The following is a 12,734-nucleotide window of genomic DNA, read 5'->3' on the forward strand; positions in this document are numbered from 1 at the left end:
CAAGTAAAAAAAAAAAAAAAAAAGTGAAAGTTAGAAGATGGTGGGGGGGAAGAGCAGTAGTGAGGGTGCTCACCAGGTCAGGATATGATAGTTGGTAGGAATGAAACAAAAAATCAGCTTTTAGTTTCATTGGAATAAGGCAAGGACTCGATGCATGTGTAAACCTAAAAACAAATGTTGACCTTCACTTAAAAAAAAAAAAAACAGAGGGAGAGAAAACATGGAAGATGACATAAAGAAATATTTCAGAAATGGATGCCTAATTTTCTTCATGAAGTGAGGGTTGACATTTGCACCACATTGTGTAATTTCTAGGCTACTTCACTTCCCTGAGTCAGTATCAGCTTTCAGTGCCCAGGCTATAAAAGATGGAATTAATGAAAAGCCCCATCAGGCTTCAGGACATCATCTCCCTTTATGCCTACAAATTACTCCCCATGCAAGGATTTAGGACAAAAGCTGGCTTTTTCCTTCATCCTCCTTCAATATAATTGCAATTTCAACACCTTGTGAATTACACCTCACCTGGATGCAGCCGTTCCTGAAGAAAGGTAAGAGTATTCTTCTGCTTTAAAATAAAATATATAACATTGCTAAAATTTAAAATTTCCAAAAATAGCATATACTACCCTTCTCAAAAAATTCAAAGTTTATTTTAAATCCATAATGAGATTACAGATCATCTACAAGGAAAAATTACAATAAATTATTAGCAGGTCTCAACTACTCAAGTTGTCTGTCCAACAAAATTGAGACTTTAGGACCTCCACATATTTTTTTTACTCTGTTATATATTAGCTTTCAGTTGAAAACTGATTCCATTTTCTGTTCAGAATGTTTAATTACAGAATGACTGCAGTTATCACAAGAATTATTTACTGCAAAAAATTTCAACATAGTATAAAATGTTAGAGTACACTTAACTTTTCATAGAGGAGTCTTTTACTTAGTCCATTACAATCCAGTGTTGCAACCATTGGTTTTGTCAATTATGAAATTTATTTTCCCACTGTGCTGCCATTTATTTATACTTCATATAAGCAATATGAAAACATTTTTGCCTACCACCAAAGTAGGGCATCTCAAATAAAAAAAAAATATATATATATTTTCAGTTATCTGAATGAAAAGTTTAGTGAATATTTTGTATTAGATGAAACTATTGTTGATTTCAAAGGCAGCATTTCATTCAAACATAAGCCAACAAAAATTTTGCCTTCATGTATTTATTTTAATTGACTCAGAAACCTCAAGGTTCATGCTTTATCTCATCCAAAAACTGCTTCTGTACAGTACTGTGGGTAGGGGATTTCATTTATTCAGTGACCAATTTTACATTAGCAACCAACCAGCAGAACTTGTGAACTAAATGTACACTTAAGAGGTAGACCACAAAGAAAACTGAAGCACATGATTGTTGGTTTTTGAAAAGATGACATAGCATACTTATGCTTACTAATACTGATGTAATAACGGAGTAAAAGCCAGTTTTAATTTGTGAATACACAAGAAACATGGGTGCTACAGACAGAGCTGACTATTACTGGTAGTTATTTCTTCAGTCAAAAATCGAAGAAAACGATGAAAAATTTCATCTTGATGAAGGTTAGCATCCAGCATTCATCCTCATTTTATGACGAAAGTTGAGAATCCAAATAAGAAAAACTGTGCAGTATGTAGTGGGGAAGAAACAGTTTTCCATTGTGAGATATGATCGAGAAAAGTAGGGATGTTGAAAGTTCAAGAAATACCAAACACTATAAGTTATAACGTTACGCATGTGTTTGTATGTTGTGAGCATTAAAAACTTGATTAAAATCATGTGGCAGAGTTTGAATGGTGAACTTTCATATATCATTATCGGTTGTTCTTGAATGACACAAGGAAGAAGTGTTATAAATATGAGTCTTAATTCCCGTGGCAAACTTGGAAATTTTATATTGTTCAAGTTCCATAATAGTGAAAAAGTAGTGTATAATTTAGCATTAAGGACTCAAAGTTGTGTATTACGTTTGAACCATTCTATTGCTAATGCTTCGTAAGTGGTTAATTTATAACGGAATCAATCCGAGCTTGGTAGAAAGTTGATTGGGCATGCTGGCTGAGTTCAATTCCATGATATTGTGCACATAAACTATCTTAATATCTTGGTGATAATAAGCTCTGCTATTAGAGGCATATTTAACTGTGGCGTTGCCTATATAATGTGTTAAATTGATGTTGGCAAGGGATTAAATGCTTATTATTATTATGTTGTTTGTACATACTTTAGCAACTTCAAATTCAAGAACACTAAGTTTATTATACCATGAAAAAAACTAAAGTGAGGTCACTGTTAGAAAACACATTTTTAAGTTGTCTGGCCAATTTACATTGATAAGGCAGAATTATAAGGATATTTTCCTTTTTAAGAAAGCATTAATTAAATATTGCAATTCTGTATATAAAACAGGTTTTTTAACACTGTATGGATGATGTGAATAAAAGTGCAAGTTTTAATTATTCATATTTAAAAATTATCTATGATGCAACTAATTTAAAATTTTGAGAAAATCATCTGCATATCAAATGAATAACTTAACTGTAAAAGGAGGAGGGTTGAGGATATGATCTTATGTGGATGCCAAATATATTTCTGATAATGGAGCTGAGATTCCTACCCAACAGAAGTCCACATTTGTTTATAGATATCTGAATTAAATCTAAACTGTCTGGCTTGGATGAGGAAAGATGTGATAATATTATCTATGGAGAGATTTGTGCATTGCTTAAGGCTGGTATCACACATTAACCATATTTTTTTTGGCACCTTGCTGAAAGACATTGTTAATTAGCTTATATGTTACAGAGAACAAGACTATTTTGAAATTCAATCCAACACATCTATTGGCTAATTTTTTAACATAGCTTGTGTCTTTTTCATAAAAAAAAAAAAATAGTAAAACTATTTGTAACCAACTATATTATGATTGTGAAACAGAGTAATAAAAGTGGATTCTCTGTTGGAAATCCAGAGTTAGCAACTATGCATACTCTGCCAATTTTAAAGGGGTATGTCATTCCAGAAAACCTTTCTGGTGAAAAATAAGAACCAATTAGATTGGCCCCCAAGAACAACACATTAAAGGGAAAGCTATACTGATAATTGGTAGTGACAATCATATGTTTATATTTTCCTTGGATATGACCCTTGAAGGAGGGAAAGAGATGAGAACTTCGAGATAATTAGCAAAACTGCCAACTGTTGAAATGCTAGAGATTTAAGTCTGTGCTGCATTAGAAATTAAATTTCACTGACATTGTACATATTTTATATTAAAATATGTCACAAGTTTGTTTAGAAGGACAATATGCTTTCAAATATTAGCTTACCTAGGATTTTTGTTTAGATAATTCATCTGATCATGTTTACTTTTCAGAAATGTTTATAACAAAGACGACTTCAGAAATGAAGAGTTTTGTATTCTGGCTCTGAATATGTTCCTGATAGGATACAAGTAGAACCTAGATATATGCTAACATTCATGAAGAAGAGAAAATAATGTGTGTGTGGGGAAATTATGGATTGGAAGAAAAACAGCTTAAGAATCATAAAAGGAGGCATTATACTTGGTACAAGACCAAAGTATAGATATTTCACTTTTATAATAAAACAACTTGAATGTAACTGTAGTGTTAAAGTTGTTAATAATATTTTTGAGATGTGATTGTTACTGTTCAGAAAATTAGCAGTTTCATATAAACTGTTAAAGCTTTTGAAATAAAAATGATCTACTGACTATATATTATGAAATCATTTACCTGCAACATGCCAGTACCATCTCTCTCTATAAGACCATTGGCTTGTACATGAAGATGTCCTAGTTTCTTATTTGATCTTGACCAAATTGGAAATTCTGATAGATTCTGTCTATGGAATGTTAATGTACCTGTTGGTTCTGAACGAACCAAGAATAGAGGAATTTAATTCAATTTAAAAAACAAAGATGTACATAAAAATGTTTATTACTACTTATAAGGAAAAAACTATTATATATTATAGTACCATTAGTAAAATAATAAGAGGAGTTTACCTCAATATAGTACGTAGAACACTTCCGTATGATACCCTCCAGAAATTAAAGGCAAATTTCTGCACATCTATTCTACATCTGTTTTTTTTTTCCGTTTTAATTTCTGGAGGGTATCATATGGAAGTATTCTACGTACTATATTGAGGTAAACTCCTCTTATTATTTTACTAATATTATTATCAGCGTAGAACATATTGAGTAGTACAGCTCTGATTCATACTATCTAATATTATAGTACCAGAGGTTAACATTCAATACCTTCCTGGTAAATAAGATTAATAACTACTGTACAAACATTATCGTAACTGCCAACTTTCTGGAGAATTTGACTATATTATTTTCGCAAAAAAATGGGAATATCTTAAAATTTTTTTTTGCTTATTTCAAGCAGCAGGAAACACTATGTAATTAGATATTTGCAAAGAAGCTAGCATAACATCAGTGTGCAGTGCTTAGAAAGCAAGGCAAAAATAGATGTTGCATTTCATGTTGCTAATGTCATATACAGTGTGCAGGTTAAATAACAAGACTGATGCTACTACAAAAAAAAAAAAAAAAAAAAACAGAACAACACTAACAGCAAATTAAGGTTATATATTTTAAAAATAATCACCTTCGATGTGTACACACTGTTTACATCTATTATACAAGTTTTGAAAACATTTCCGGAACTCCCCTTCTGGTACCGCTTTCAGCTGGTTGGTCACTGCAGCCTGGATGTCCTCTATTGTCCCATATTGCATTCCTTTCATGACACAAAAAGTAATCTGTAGAGCCAAATACTGTAAATGGGGGGTAGTAGTGGCATGTAATGCAAGAAAGGAAGTGTAGATCTGTGAGCTCATGCAGCATCAGCCGGGGGAAAAAAAAAAAAAAAAAAAAACCACACCATTCCCTCCAAATTCCTGTCCAGTAACCTCCTTAAATTTATTTAACCTATCAACTTCCACGACAGATGGAAGTTTGTTCCAGCAATTAACCACCCGCTGACTAAAGGCAAATTTCTGCACATCTATTCTACATCTGTCTTTTCATAATTTGAATTTATGCCACCTTAGGTTCGTAATCTGAACAAGTGGAAGGATCCCATCAGAATTCAGCGTGTTCAAACCATTCAAGGCCTTATACACCTCAATCAGATCACTGTGCAGGTGCCTAGTCTCCAGCCACTGCAATTTGCAGAACTTAAGCCTCTCTTGGAAAGAGGATCCCTTCATTCCCCCTCACCAATCTTGTTGTCCTTCTCTGTACACGCTCAATCAAATCTACATCCTTTCTAAAATGAGGCCTCCAGACCTGTATGCAGTACTCAAGGCGTGGCCTGACCATTGCCTTATACAGAGGGACAATCACCTCCTTTTCCCTGCTAGCAAAATTTCTATATATCATTGACAAAACCCCATGACCTGCCCTGGCAGCCTGTCTGCATTGCTCAGAAAACTTCATATCTGACTGCACAATTTCTCCCAGGTCTTTTTCATTTTCTACCACACAGTTGGTACGTTTCTCTGGAGTTACTTTTACACATATGCAGTACTTTGCATTTGCCAAGGTTAAACTTCAGTTCCCACTTCTTAGCCCATCTGCCCAAATTATCTAGATCCTGTTGCAGTAGCACATTGCCATTAACAACCGTGCCAACCTTTGTATCATCTGCAAACTTCGACACTAAGCCTGATATACCTTCATCAATATCATTGATAAATATACAAAACAATAGTGGACCCAACACAGATCCCTGTGGGACTCCACTAATAGCATTAGTCCACGAAGAGCAGCACCCATTGATTACCACCCTCTGTCTTCTCCCACTGAACCATCCTTATATCCATTGTAGCAACTTACCCTTATACCATTCTGCTCCAATTTGTACAATAGTCTTCCATGCGCAACAGTATCAAAAGCTTTCCTGAAATCCAAATATATGATATCAAAATTATTTTTTGCATCCAGTTCCTTTGTAACCACATCATAATAACCAATCAAATTTGTCAGACAAGACTTTCCCTTAACACACCCATGCTGTGTCTGAATTATTGCTGCAGTTTTGTCTAGATGATCATGCAATGCATCTTTAACCAGTGACTTCATTACTTTACCCAGAACAGAAGTTAGACTAACTGGTCTATAATTACTCGTGTCACCCTTCGATCTCCCCTTTGTGAATTGGGGATACATTTGCACATCTCCAGTCCAAGGTTGCTCTCATAATTATGGCTAAGGGTTTGCTTAGTTTCCTTGCTTAACTTCAACAATTTCTCTTCCACTTTGCTTTCAGTTATTACAAAATCATTAAGTACCCTGCTACATTTTGATAACTTTTTGCCATTTTCAAACCTTAATAACTCCTCATGTGTGAATGTAGATGCAAAATACTCATTCAGTTTGTTTGCTGTCTGAGCAGGATCATCAACAGTCGAACCATCGATGTCAAGTGGACCAATCAGATTAACCCCTTCCTTTTAGAGTTTATATAAGTAAAGAAATCCTTGCTGTTTTTCTTAGCATCTTTTGTCAAAGATTTCACGTAATCTGCTTTTGCCTGACTAAACTCCTTTGTCACCTGATACGAGTGTTATTAGTTCATTTGATAACCATTTAGGCCTAAACCTTGAACAATATTTCTTAATAGGTATGAAACATTTAGTAGCATTCACGATTAATTCCTTTTTTTTTTTTTTTTTTTTTTTATGTGAACCCCAAGCACGTGAGGTATTAGAACCTATAGTACTTAGTACCATGCTTGGGTTGGAGGTTAAGAAGACGAAAGAAATTATTTGTTGACATTGGACTTCTGTAGATTGTAATTTTTAGGAAATACGTATGAAGAAAAGTTGTTCCAGAAAACGGCAGTTGAATGAATAAATGAGGAAGATGAAAAGTTGGTTCTGTGGGTTTGAAGTTGGACAGTAAATGGATGTTGGCTGGTGGCGGCATGTGTTCAGACTGTTTTGAAAGAGAGAGCAGGAATTATAGAAGCCAATTCAGAAGAACAGTGCCCATGGAAGTATCTGTAGAAGAGGTATGCAGCAGAAACAGTGCGTCTATGAGAAAGTGAGTGGAGAGACTCTGTTAGAGATGAATCATTAATTAACCTAACTGCCCTCTTCTGAATGGAATCAAGAAGCCCGAGCGAGGTTTTGGGGGCACCACCCTAGATGTGGGAACAATATTCCATTCCAGGGCGGATTTGCGATTTATACAGAGTGAGCAGCTGTTTGGAAGAAAAGTAACGCCGAGAGCGAAAGAGAAAACCAAGTTTTTTAGATGCAGAGGAGGCAATATTTGTAATGTCTTGTGCCAAGAGAGATTAGAAGTCAGAGTAATCCCCAAAAGAGATACAAGGTATAAGGTATGTTCGTGTCAGACGGCACCTGGGATTTCTCCCATCTCCGCGCGTGTTTCACTGTATCGAGGACAGTACACTGTCAAGCCAGAGACTTGAAAGTGTGTGGGTCGTGTCTGTGCAGTGTGATATGTTGTGCCCATTGTTTATCCGGCTTATTGGCCGCCAGGCCCCTAGTGGGGCCCGACGTTGCCCATACCCTGCCACGTGGAGGCTAGCCGGGTGTATCCAGTATCACAACAATTTGCTCTGGCAGGTCCTGCCACCTAGTTTCCTGGGATTTCAGTGGCTAGGGCCTATTTAAAAAAAAATAAATAAATAAAATAAAATAAAAGTTTATGCATTTGACATTAATGCTTAATGGGATTGCTGTTAGGAAATCGCTGGTTAGGGTTGAACACTAAAGAGATGTGTTAAACCAAATAGGTCGGGCAAAATTTTGATGTTATTAAATTTAGACATGTAACGCTAGATAAAAGCTGATAGTGTTAGATATCTTAGAGATTTGCACAAAACCGGTAGAATTTAGACGTTGGTTATAATTTGGCGGCATTGTTAAGGGGTGTACTCGGTCGATTTAGTGAGAGAGAGGGGGGGAGATTGAAGACTGGGGAGGAAACAGATAGAAGAATAGGGACGGATAGAGTAGGCATCCCCCAAAGAGGTCAGTGGAGACGAGTCCCACCAGGCGAAATATGGGGGGTAGGCAGGGAGGAGAGGAGACAGAGGTCCGTCTCCTCCATTCCCTGCCTGGGGATGGGGTTTTAAAGGGAACCAGGTTAGAGTACCCAGTTCGGATCGCCAATGGCGTGTTGGCAGCAAAGGCGCAGAATGTCTTCGTCGGTGTCTTGTCCAAGGAGTGTCGAATCCGGTATGAAGGTCCAGCTGCCCATCCCGCTCTGGGGGTGGGATATGTTAGCTGGCAGTGGGGAACCTACCAGGTGAAGGGGGGGGAGACGCACACATTTGCTTCATTCGGAATGTGCATTCTCACTCTACTTGCATTCTTTTTTTTTTTTTTTTATACTTTTTTCTTATTTTATAATTTTTTTTTTTTTTTTTTCCACTCAACTCATTCATCTTTTTCTCACACACCAGGAGGGGATGCAATGATGGGTAGCGTAAATTTAAATACTAATTAAAACCAGGGTTAGTGTGTACTTAGCATTTGTGTTCTTTTCTCTCACGCTTGCACTTTTATTCATTCTTCTAGTTCTCATCTCATTTATTCGACTCTTTCTTTCTGCACTGCACTCTCTGGGCACCGCAACTTACTGTTATTCTTCAGTTGTGGTGCAGGCCTAGCTGCAAGGTTTATTTTTGCAGGCCAGGGGAGAATGCAGTGATAGTGTTTGTGTGGTTTGTAAATGTTTGTTGGTACAGTGTATATAAAGTAATGTAAGTTATTTTTAACTTTGTATTCTTTCGGCCAATTACATTTGCTCTTCTGCTTACTCCCGTTCACTTTCTCTGCATGCATTCCCATCCCCCTCCCCTACATTGGTTTGGGGCCCCAGGTTCCTACACATGGCATGGTAGTCATGGGGAGTTTTGTTATGTCAGGTTTCTGTCAGGGTGCAGAATACTGCTATCCTAACAGTTTTTAAGTCATCATCTGGGCGTGGTGGGAAACTTGGGCAATTTTACTATTGATTATTGTTTAATTGCTGGGGGGCTGAAATTGCTCTGCGCATTTCGAAAACTTTCTGTGTGAAAGATGTAAAAGCTTTATAATTTTGCTCTTCTATGATGAAGAGATGTTCTTCTCCCCAAAAGAGATACAGTGAAACTTGTCCTAACGGACATCTCTCTACAACGGACATTTTCAAATTCCCCAACTCACCTCCATTGGTTTTAACGTGTTTGCAGCTTCTGTCTAGCGGACATTCTCTGTAACGGACGCGGACAGGCAATCTGCACTGTTTCGTTTAGATTAGCACTTAATTTGATCTCCCCATAACGGACTGCAGGAGAGCTCATGGCCCTTTTTCTAGGAACTTTTCTTCCACGTATTGCCTCAATCGTGTGTTTATTTTCTATTTCCGATTCTCTGAATTTTATCAAGGTTTACGTCGCGGTTCTAAACCCTTTTTCAAGAATTTTAAGGCACGTTCCATCAGCGTTTTAGACTCCCAGGTGGCAAGTACAGCTTGTCTGGCCTATCTGAGAGAATGTCTGTGACAACCTCAAGGACTCCTTGAATGCTTCCCACTTAGAATTTACTGTTGGTAACATGATCAGTTGATCCCACTGTACAGAATTTAAAAACTGTCTGAGACCACTGTACTCACCTTTACGAAAGCAAAAAACCTTTCCTTTACCCCTGATGGTAATTATATCTTTATGTAAATCCCACATCAGTACACTGTGATCACTGCCACCTAGTGGTTCCTTTATCTGCAAATTCTTAATACACGAATGATCACTGCTGATAACCAGATCAAGAGTATTACTCTCTCTGGTTGCCTCTCGAACATGCTGCTGCAGAAAACAATCATCCAATAAATCCACTTTGGGGAGTACACATTGAACTCCCCAAATTCCAGTTCTGCATTCCTTTTATCTGGGTGTTCGATGACTCGAATCGTTTTTTTTTTTGTCAAAAATTGGTTGATGTGTGGATGCATTGTCATGTAACAACAACCAATTTTCAGAGAAGTTTACAGTAAATCATTAATACAATTGTTTATCATATTTAGAAGTTATGGGCTTGAAATACGTTCAACTCAAAGAGTGTATGCTACTGACCACTTAGTTATCAGGCCTTATCAATACAGCCTAAATTCTAAAATACATGTGTTCAGCAACAGTGATATGATTTTTGTGCTACAAATAAGCTTATTCCAATAGAAGTAGTGCAAGAATCACCTTCATCTCTGCCTACAGCTGTTGTTAATTTATTAGTCTGTGTATCCCTACCCAAGCTAGACTAACACTGCCTTGATGTCATCAGCAAATATTCTTGCTCTCTTTCTATTAAAGTGTAGAAAAAAAAAAAGGTAAACTGCAGCCATTATCAACCCACTGCAGAATGGAAGCCTCCTCAACAATTCGTGCTGAAGAAATGGACCATAATCTGCCATGCTGGTTCAGTGCAGGTTGGCAGATCGACTGTACAAAGGGTACTAGGAAAGTTTTGCAATACAGCTTTGTTTATTTAATTTTTTCAAAGTAATTTCCTCTACATTCAATACACCTCTCCATCCTCCGAAACCAATCTTTAAACCAGTTCTGCCAAGTTTCACTAGGGAGTAAAGCACACTCGTTGTCCCAAGCCCATAGAAGGTCCTCATCACTGGAAAACCGCCTCCCTTTTAGCTTCATTTTCACATGCGGGAACAGTGCAAAGTCGCAGGGAGCAAGGTCTGGACTGTAGGGAGGGTGCTCGAGAAGTTTCAGTCCTGTCGTGGTCAAATATTCGGTGCAGGCTTTGGCGCGGTGAGCTGGAGCATTTTCGTGATGGAGGTACCAGGTGTCCATTCTTGACTTTGGCCGCAGATTCTTCATAGATCCAATGACTTTAGGCAGGCATTGTTCAGTATACCACTTAGCTGTGACTGTCTTCTGCGTGTCCAAAACGACACGTTCCACAATTCCACTCGATTTGAAAAATACAGCTATCATTTTCTTTTTTACAGATCGGGATTTTCTGACAATTACGGGTGTGTCGTCATCATCAAAGACCCAAACTTTGTTTTGAGCCTTGGTCGGCAGATCGTAATAGTACAGCCAAGTCTCGTCACCTGTCACGATGTTATTCACATACCGAGATTGTCCCTTATCAAACATTTTTAACATCTCCCGGCACCAAGTCACACGTCGTGTCATCTGCTCTTCAGTCAGTTGATGCGGCACCCAGAGAGAACAAAGTTTCTTCACGTGCAAATGATCTTGCAGAATCGAACGAATTGCTGGTGCATTTAGGCCCAAAGTATCCTCTATCTGTTGTCAGTCGCCTGTTTTCGTCAAGCATTTTCCTCACAGCAGTAACGTTTTCCTCCGTAACTGACGTTCGTGGCCTTCCCGGCCTCTCAGAATCCTCCAGAGTGAAATTTCCCCTTTGGAATTCTCTATACCACCTGAATATCGTTGTACGATGTGGACAATCATCATCTAGTGCAAGAGTCATTTCTTCTAAGCACTGGTCTATGGTTAAACCACGCACGAAATCATACCGCAAAACTGTCCTTATCTCATTTCGTGACCACGATGCCATCGCAAGCACTTTACACTCTCACTACTAATGAATAACTGAGCCCATCGACTTGGCGCGGCGGCTACTATGCACGTATGAACATGCAGCAACAAGCAGCTTCCTGTGATTCATTGTTGCGTCATATTGCAAAACTTTCCTAGTACCCTTTGTATTTAGCAGCCAGGGGTTTGAACCCTGGTCTACTCAAAGAGCATGTGCTACTGCACTCCTGACCATTTGGCTATGGAGGCCTTCTATTTAAGTGTATCCTATCCCATCTCTGTAGAAGTAGTCTCTCCCGGTAATAAGATTCAAGATTACAGGAACATAAAACTACAATTTAATATGTGACATAGATGGGGGGGGAGGGGAATCTCCTAAAATATTTCATTGTGTTTAAGCAGTGATACTCTTTGGAATGAACAGAAAGTGTATAAATGAAAAACTGTCATAATTCCTAAAGACCTACTTAATTTTTTTTTTTTAAATTTCAGAAAGTCAGAGAATATTTGTTTAATCAAGACTGAAATTGTAAATCATAAGCTATAAAAACTTTTATATAATAATTACTACCTTTTGTAGTTATTCGTCGAAAGTAATTTAAAAGACACTTTAACTTCTCTGCCTTTCTCTTGTTAATACCATTTTTATGGCTTACAAATAACCTAAAATGAAAAAAAAAAAAATGTTCAATTGTAAGACAATACAGAAGTGCAATTTCTAATATTCAATGAAATAAAATTAATTAAAAATTGAAGGTACCAAGGAAGAAAAAATGAGAAACAATTAGTTTGCAAATGAAAACATGTAATTTTAAGACATCCTCATTTGGATTCACCAAATAAAATACAGGCACTCTAGGAATGCCTCTGTTAAGCAGAGGTTACCTTTAACAATATTACAGAGAAAGCAGAAAAACTTATTTCAAAATTTCTTATTATGCTTAGTGGTATTTTACCTGTTAAAGTTTATATCAGGATAGGATGAATACTCAGAATTTCGTTTCTGTGCATTTCTTCTGGGAAAGGTACAAAAGAAAGCATTGGCTAAGAGACTTCCAATTTGTTTCTGAGAGAGTGTAAGGGAAAAATCTTTATATCTCTTCAATAGAACAGGAGGC

General features: G+C 37.2%; 1 protein-coding gene across 1 annotated transcript in view; it reads right to left on the minus strand.

The window, feature by feature from the left end:
* LOC150088209 (poly(ADP-ribose) glycohydrolase-like) overlaps nt 1–12,734 on the minus strand; it is a 325,145-nt gene that overhangs the window by 80,589 nt on the left and 231,822 nt on the right. The window contains exons 11-13 of the mRNA XM_090370070.1: nt 12,573–12,733; nt 12,188–12,279; nt 3,802–3,938 (exon numbers count right to left, since the gene is read on the minus strand). Coding sequence (XP_090226196.1) covers nt 3,802–3,938; nt 12,188–12,279; nt 12,573–12,733 — 390 coding nt within the window. The remainder of the gene's footprint in view (nt 1–3,801; nt 3,939–12,187; nt 12,280–12,572; nt 12,734) is intronic.

The sequence above is a fragment of the Mastigoproctus giganteus genome, chromosome 3 (assembly GCF_048544385.1).
Source record: "Mastigoproctus giganteus isolate SK-2022 chromosome 3, ASM4854438v1, whole genome shotgun sequence".
NCBI classification, from domain to species: Eukaryota; Metazoa; Arthropoda; class Arachnida; order Uropygi; family Thelyphonidae; genus Mastigoproctus; species Mastigoproctus giganteus.